General features: G+C 43.0%; 1 protein-coding gene across 2 annotated transcripts; it reads left to right on the top strand.

The window, feature by feature from the left end:
- Positions 1 to 2,769: 2,769 nt before the first annotated feature.
- On the top strand, positions 2,770 to 8,422 carry slc5a11 (solute carrier family 5 member 11). 2 transcript variants are annotated; one of them, XM_053442912.1, is made up of 14 exons: positions 2,770 to 2,799; positions 2,988 to 3,092; positions 3,204 to 3,263; positions 3,358 to 3,462; positions 3,598 to 3,703; positions 3,790 to 3,870; positions 3,948 to 4,153; positions 4,695 to 4,830; positions 5,459 to 5,566; positions 5,650 to 5,800; positions 6,313 to 6,481; positions 7,124 to 7,339; positions 7,867 to 7,956; positions 8,119 to 8,422. In XM_053442912.1, exons 1-14 carry the CDS (start codon positions 2,785 to 2,787, stop codon positions 8,362 to 8,364), a joined length of 1,794 nt encoding a protein of 597 aa, XP_053298887.1. In that variant the 5' UTR covers positions 2,770 to 2,784; the 3' UTR covers positions 8,365 to 8,422. The 2 variants fall into 2 exon arrangements, with proteins under 2 accessions (XP_053298887.1, XP_053298885.1); XM_053442910.1 differs by having other exon boundaries at positions 7,867 to 8,041; positions 8,144 to 8,422.
- Positions 8,423 to 8,466: the final 44 nt, after the last annotated feature.

Raw genomic sequence — 8,466 nt, 5'->3', positions numbered from 1 at the left:
ATAAGATGATGATTTATGAAAATTAAATTGTATCCTGAATATAGATGTTTACTTAAAATATACCCACGTACAGCCATTGGTTTGGAAGAAACCACAAATGCAGTTTCATTATTAGTGAACTGTGGTTTGTACGAAGCCCACCACCCTGAATGTAACATAGGTTCTTTACTGATTAACCCTAGATTATTTTCTCGAGTAAATAATCAGTAACATCCCAATGATAGATTATTTAATGTGCTGTATCATGTTTATACCTCCACTTATATAAGGATTTTCTTACTGCATCAGGTGTAGCTTTAATAACTTTCTATTCCTAAATGGTTTTGCTGTGGTATCATACCGCCAATGCTACAAACGTGTACATATGAGACAGTGGGGTGTTGGCACTTACTACTTGAGACAAATTTGAACTGTCGTAAGGATCCTTTTTATTTATGTGTATTCAGTAGGAGAAGAAGAAGTGGGATCATGTGGCGCCCACAGTGGGCAGTGTGCAATATGTTTTTTGCTGTTCACTGCTGTTCTGCTGTAACAGCGATACCTTGTATTTGCACTGTACAGAATGAGAGTGAATGTATGCTACGGTATATGATGCACTTTTGTGTATTAACCAAAATATTTATGTCATTGGGTTACGCTGTACAGACCGAGCAGAGCGATAAGTTTAGTGTAAGAGATGCATCATTATGGATAGTTCTCAACTAGTGATGCAGTGTCACATCTCAGAATATACACCAGTGCTTTGTAAAAGTCTATAGGTGATATGTTGAATTGTTAAGGTTAATCTGTGCAGCTAGTGAAAGCTTTGTTTTCTAATCTAAGTTGTCTTTACAGAAAGTCTAAGGCCTATAAAGTGTTATAAAAGTCTATAAAGTCTGTATTTTTTATTCTGTCCTAACGATGCTGACAAATATAAAGTCGTATTAAATACATGTCTGTGTCTGTGTGAGATAAATGCTCTTTAATATGTAATGCTAAATGTTTTGCAGAGAAATGATACTGTACAGTACAAGGGTAACAGCCTTTAAAGGCCTCGTCCTCGTGTTTCCCTGCGTCTGCTTCCACCCTCAGTACAACTTGCTGCTCACACACCTGCTGCTTCTGCAATGTCTCCGTTGAGCGTTTGTTTTCTTGGGACTCACTAAGCTCTTCCTTTGATAGCAGGGGGGCGTGTTGTGTGTCTCTCTGTGAAGAGTAATAAATCCCTTACTTTTTAACTAAACCTTGTGGTTCGAGAGGGGAAAGTGGAATTTGATCCCTCAGCGAGTGGAGGAAGCTTCAACAAACAAGCGTGAGATTCCTGCGTTCGTCCTCTGATCATTTGTGACGTGCCCGGTTGTTTGGGGAGGAAACAACAAACTGGGCTCAGGACAGTCCAGCTGGAATAATACCAGTGTGTGGACACTTGCTGAAAAGTGAGTTTAATGTTTAATCTAACTTTTCATCGATCTTTCATTTTTACAAAACGTTACTCAGAGAAGTAAATTTTTAACGCGGCTGTCTTGTGTGTGTTTTTGCTCTCTGTGATTGTCCCTCATGTTCATACTGTTCATTTAAAGATCCCTTTCGTAGCAGGCTTACAGGTGATGGGGGACAAAATCTGTTAGCATATTTTAAATCGATATTTTATCCAAACAGGCATAATAGAAGAAAGCCTTTCTTGATTTAATCCGTCTATCTATTTAAGTTCAATCATTTGATTTGATTTGTTGTCTTCCTTATTGTGTAACTGTGTTTTGAAAAAGAAAGAAAAAGAAAGTTTATTCTAGCAACTTAAAATATTAAAAAGTAAAAGTTTAATGTTAGCATATGAAAGAAATACACCTTGAACAACTACATGTACTTGTTGGTATCAAGAGTCCAACATGTGATGTGTTTAATGGGGCAGTAATTACCTGCAACATTTTATTATGTTTCTGATCAAGGATAATAAACAAAACACTATATAATCTGTTTACGTCTTGGTCTCCAGATGACTTTTGACTTTGAGGGGGGGCACCGAGCGACCAGCATGACCAGCATGACCAGCATGACACCATCACCCTCTCCATCGCCCTCTCCTGGGCCCGGAGCTTCTCTGACTGCTGTGGATATAGTGGTGCTGGTGATCTACTTCATGCTGGTGCTGGCAGTGGGATTCTGGGTAAGTGCAGTGGTAAAGATGTGGTTCACTGCTTCAACACTGATACCAAGCATCAGCTGTTTCCTGTCAGACAAACAAAAACAGCAATGAATGTTTTACTTTTATTTAAATCCGGATTTAGAATTTGTCCTTGAAAGCAAATGTCCCTGAAGTCCCTCGATAAGAACAGAGCTGTCCTGTATCTGTTCATCTTTAGCACAAGTTAGGTTTCACTTTTCCATCTCATCTACTTCTCATGGTCATGTCTGAGATCCTGCACTTTCTCTCTGAAGTCACGGGCTGGACTTCAGTGAGTAGTGGGCTTTGTGACCGACAGCCAGTGAAGGTGGGAAGCAGCGACCTACAGACCACTGTATTTATTTAACTGGTTTTCCTCCGATAACCTCTTCTGCTGTCTGGTTTTTAAGCAGCACCTCAAATGTTGTGGATCACAGGTGACAGAGATTATTTTTATAAAGGCCAAACTGAGAACATCCTTCCATTTAGTTCGGGATCCTGTTGCGTCCCAGGCTGTGTGAATGATATTCCTTCTGCACGTGTACAGTATTTCTAAGAGGTGTTTTTTCATTTCATTTTTCTACCAGTCCATGTGGAAGACGAAGCGCAGCACGGTGGATGGGTACTTCCTGGCTGGGAAGAGCATGACCTGGTGGCCGGTGAGTTCAACACCAGAGAAACGTCCACAGAGCACAACAGAAACGCTAAAGAATTGAAGTGAAGCATGTTTTTATCACTGGATCCTCCATTCCTAATATTTCAGACTCACATAGACAGAGGCCAAATGTTGTGTAGTAGTAGTTGCAGCACAGGGTTGATCCTCACTCTGACTCCTGTGTGTTCTCAGGTGGGGGCCTCACTGTTTGCCAGCAACATTGGCAGCGGACATTTCATTGGCCTGGCCGGGTCCGGGGCCGCAGCAGGGATTGGAGCAATTGCTTATGAATGGAATGTAAGAGGCTGCACATTGTCTCCTGAAATACAGCATGCTCATCAGAAACCAAGTATATCATATGAATTTTGTTAAGTGTGTTAAAATGTTGATATATCCATTGATCACCAGGGCATGCTGATGGTGCTGCTGCTGGGATGGCTCTTCCTGCCCATTTATATCGCCTCTGGGGTGAGGTGTCTACGCAGACAGTTGAATATCCCACATGTAACACGTGCACATGCGTGATTTTGTCGGATTATATTGTCTTTAATTTCTTTTCTAGGTCACAACAATGCCAGAATACCTGCAGAGGCGCTTTGGTGGTCGAAGAACGCAGTTATTTATAGCGGTCCTCTCCTTGTTTATTTACATTTTCACAAAGATATCGGTACGAGACAAATGCACAATAATGCTATTTTGCTTTCTGTGCTGTTTTGTGCATGTTTTTCAAGCTTCTCTGTGGCGTGTAAAGAACAAATCCTGTGTGTTGTGTGCGTGTGTGTGTGTGTGTGTTTCTCTCCAGGTGGACATGTATGCTGGTGCATTGTTTATACAGCTTGCTTTACGGTGGAATATCTATGTGGCTATAGTGCTGCTGCTGTCAATCACGGCTCTCTACACTGTAGCAGGTGACGATTCTACTTCCTTTGCCATTTTAAAACACATACAAATTGTTATATATCGCTTGCTGCATGTGTTGTGTGTTGTGTCCCAGGTGGTCTGGCTGCAGTCATCTACACAGATGCTGCTCAAACTGCTATCATGCTGGCAGGAGCTCTCACCCTCATGGGCTTCAGTAAGTCACGCTCCACACCAGACCCTCCCACCTGCAGCACTTTACCTCCCTTTATAAATGTTGTCCCCCTTTTTGAGGCTTTGCCGAGGTCGGGGGCTGGAATGCTCTGATGGAGGGATACGCCCACGCCATCCCTTCCATCCGCGTGCAGAACTCGACCTGCGGGATCCCCCGAGAGGACGCGTTCCACATCTTCAGAGACCCGGTGTACTCTGACCTGCCGTGGCCTGGGGTCATCATCGGCATGTCCGTCCCCTCCATGTGGTACTGGTGTTCGGATCAGGTAATAATCGCCCAGAAAATTGGAAAATACTATAGATGTGGTAAAGATTGTCCGATTATTATATAAAAGAGTAAAATCAGATGTAACGAATCAGGATATTTCAAGAAACCTTTTCTTAAAGTTATAAATGAATCAGGGATTTCAAACTAGATGGTATGCTGGGAAGAACTTATTTGCCCAAATCGTGGTCTTACATCTAGAAGCTGAAAAAATCTCCATTCTCCAATATTCCATTTAAACAATATCAGTGTTAAACTTTGCAAACCAGCTAAAACCCGGCACAACAGAGCTTATCAATATCTCATTTGTGCACATACGACAAGTGACTGTTAGTGTATCAGTAATTGAGCTATTTATCACTATAAAATCACTTTATAAAAGGAGAATTTATATTTATATTTATATAGTTTTGATCACACTGATAACAATAAGATGTGTCCACTCTGACCTAAACTCTATTTTCCCCTGTTAAGTTACTCGCTAACCAGCAGTCTCTGGTCTCTGACTGGGGGGGGGGGGCTGTGGTTGTGTTTCTCTGCAGGTGATCGTGCAGCGCTCCCTCGCTGCCAAGAACCTGACACATGCAAAAGGAGGCTCGCTGCTTGCTGCTTATCTCAAGATTTTGCCTTTCTTTGCCATTATGCTGCCTGGCATGATCAGCAGGATCCTTTACACAGGTAGGATATGCATGTGTATGTCAATGATTGTGTGTTTATAATTATACGACTTAATTAACCCCGTAAAAGGACTGGATTTAGAAGTTGGTCTTCAGTTGACAACTCAGGGTTGCATAATGTTGATAGTTTAAAGTCCCCTCAGGTGAAAATCAAGTTTTAAATCATGTCAACATCCGTCTGACTGGTGCCGTTTATATGACAAAAGACGTATTTGGGGTCAAATTAATCACCTTGACGAAGTAGTTCCACCTTAACCCTGGAGTAAACAAATTCCTGTGTGGAAAAAAACTGATTCAGACAGCCAGGGTTTGTGATCACAAAACCATTAAACCAATCCTGTCAACTTGTGGGTGGGGCAGAGGAGCTGGAAAAGACTCCTCAGCAGGGGTGGGGCCAAATTAACATATTCATAGATCCCAGTCACTCAAGGAGGAGGGAAGGTGTCAGTTTCAGGGCCTTGAGGGGAAGTTTTTCATATCAAAGTTTTTCAATATGTAATGTGGAGGAAAAGGGAAGGGTGGTGAAGCAGGTCCAGTGGGAATTGAAGCGATCAGATTGATGCTGGTAAAACAGGGTCAAACACTGTGGATGTGTGAGTTTCAGTTCTTGTGTGTGCGTTATTGTGCAGATGATGTGGCCTGTGCAGAGCCTGAGCAGTGCAAAAAGATCTGCGGCAATCAAGTGGGTTGTTCAGATACCGCCTACGCCAGACTGGTCATGGAACTGCTGCCGACAGGTGAGAAATCTGATCCCCCCCCGCGCCCCCGTCCAGCCTTCTGCTCTCTTATTTACTCTGATCGGTGTGTTTTTTGTGCCCAGGATTGAGGGGTCTGATGATGGCGGTGATGGTCGCCGCCCTCATGTCCTCTCTGACCTCCGTCTTCAACAGCGCCAGCACCATTTTCACCATGGACCTGTGGAAGAGTTTCAGATCCCATGCCACTGAGTGGGAGCTCATGATTGTGGGCAGGTATGTGAGCAGATTGGAAAAAGTATACGTAACCGGAAATATATCTCTAGTTGCACCAGTATGTCCTGTATTGAAGCACTGGTTTGTGTGTGCAACAAAATAACGGACCTTGATGAAAAACATCTGGCATGTTAGGTGCAGAGCAAAGAGTAAAAGGAATCCGGACTCTGCAGTGACCCAGCCTGTGTCAGTTTCTTTTTCCACTGGGCCTTAAATTAAAGTTTAAAAGGCTTATATACTAAGGACTATTTACTGTCCACTTTTACCATCTACATTTAAAAAGTAACCATGTGTGGCGTTACTGTGCACTTTGGATCATTTCCTTTTTCTGTCATGCTCACCCTAACCCCGTCCTCAAATTTCTAAGTAATGACTTAAACAGATTTTCCCTGCAAACACACACACACACACACACACACACACACACACACAATCATTACTCCGTGTCCTGTGGTCATATTACATCATGCCTTTACAGAACTGAACTGCTCCATTTTTCATTCACGCTGCAGGGTGTTTGTTCTCATGCTGGCGGTGGCGTCCGTGCTGTGGATTCCTGTTGTCCAGGCCAGTCAGGGGGGGCAGCTCTTTATCTACATCCAGTCCATCAGCACCTACCTCCAGCCCCCAGTCTCCATCATCTTCATCTTGGGCTGCTTCTGGAAGAGGACTAATGAGAAGGTGAGGATGTGTGTCATTTCAGGGGTAATTTTTTTAATCAATTCTAATATTTATATTTTGGGGGGGAAAAAGAGAAAAGTAAATCACTCCAAACAAAGGACTGTTTATTGCACTGCAGTCCCAAACTAGGGGTTGGGACCCCCCGGGGGGGTGGGAATCAAATACGATTTCAAAGTAATTAGAAATAGCCTTTTAAACATTGTTACAAAAGGTGAAAGATAGTTGTTCAATTTACAAGTGGTGAATTCTTGCAAACTATCTCAAATCCTTTGTTCCTTGAACCAACTCTGGGGGGTCGCAAGTCTCTGGAACCTTTATTTTGGGAGTCAGATGCTGAAATCCTGGAATATTCTTATTTTTAAATGTTAATTAAAATAATACCTTCATGTCTTTGTGGTTGTAGATATACTTTTCTTTTTGATTATTTGGGAGTGTATAGATATGCTTTACCAATACAGTAAAGGACTCATTACCACACTTCCTCTCTTGTTGTACTGTAGCATGACAGCAACATGACTGCACAGAGTCCAGCTCACAATGTGAACCTCGTCTTATATTCCATTACAGATAGAACAAATGTCACTTTCTATTTTCTTTGACTCTCCTCTCGTCTTCTGCTCTCTCTCTCTCCCTCTCTCTCAGGGGGCCTTTTGGGGCCTGTCTATCGGCCTGTTGGTGGGCTGCATCCGCATGTTGCTGGACTTCATTTACCCGGCGCCTCTGTGCTACGAGGAGGACACCAGGCCCGCGGTGTTGAAATACGTCCACTACCTCTACTTCTCCATCGTGCTGTCCCTCATCACGCTGGTTGTGGTGGTCGTGGTCAGCCTGGCCACGGAGGAGCCCAAACCGGAGCAGGTGAAGTCACAGAGTCGGATCTGTTGTGTTATATCTCAGTTTTCCTCTTCTCTGGTCACAAATTCAAATGTAGAAATGAAAGTTTGCTAGTGAAGTTTTTATTGCCGAAAGCAAACATGTTTAAATTCAGTGTTTCTTACAATAACCACAACCGTTCATACCTATATACATACAGCAGATTTCCTGCCTAAGAATAACGTAGTGATGAATGCACTGATAAAATCAGTTTGCATTCTTCTTCTCTGACACTGGAGCTTACAAACATCACAGGGATCCACAGCAATGCAGCACCAGTAGGTGTCATGAACACCTCAGGAAACGTTTAAGACAAAGGGATATTTGTTTACAGTTCACAGATGTGAAACTCTGGCCTAATTTAATCATTATTTGGATTCTTGATTAAAACTACTTCTGCCTATTTACTGCTAAAATTGACATCCAACTTAACATATGCACAGTTTTGTGGGACAGACAAATATAAACAGATGCCCTCGGAAATGTCTTGGAGTTAACAATCTGTCTTACAGATCAGTCGTCTTACCTGGTACACAAGGTTTGACCCCGTGGAGCCCAAAGTGAACGAGGTCCCAGTGGAGCGGAGCATTAAGACCATTGAGATCACAGATCAGAAAGATGAGATGGGAGTTGTAGGAAAAGAGCAGGAGGACACCAGCGATACTAAAACATGTCATCACAGGAAAGGTGGGTCTGTCCTGTTTGTCATGACTCTTTTCCATTCCACTATGTTTCCCTAATTCTGCCGAGCACACTCAGTGAACAATACAAAACGTTTCCTCTGTCCAGACTCCTCATCCTCTGTGTCCAGCATCCAAAGCCAGTCCAGGCTGATGTCTGCCGTCTACTGGATGTGCGGGATGGAAAGACAGAAGGAGGGGGAGAGTCCTCCTGCACCTGAACAGATCATCAGCTCTCTGGAAGAAAAGCCACGTCTGCGCCACATTATCAACGCCAACCTCATCATTTGCATCTCTGTCACTGCTTTTATCATTGGCTTCTGGGCCTGATGGGAAGGTATTGACACTCCTCATGGACACGTGGTGTGTGGCTTGGGTAAAATGTTGTGTACAGACTTTCTTATCCTTTAATTCGTTCATTGAAACAATAAA

Source organism: Pleuronectes platessa, chromosome 16, assembly GCF_947347685.1.
Source record: "Pleuronectes platessa chromosome 16, fPlePla1.1, whole genome shotgun sequence".
NCBI lineage: Eukaryota > Metazoa > Chordata > Actinopteri > Pleuronectiformes > Pleuronectidae > Pleuronectes > Pleuronectes platessa.
This window is presented reverse-complemented; position numbering and strand designations above follow the sequence as displayed.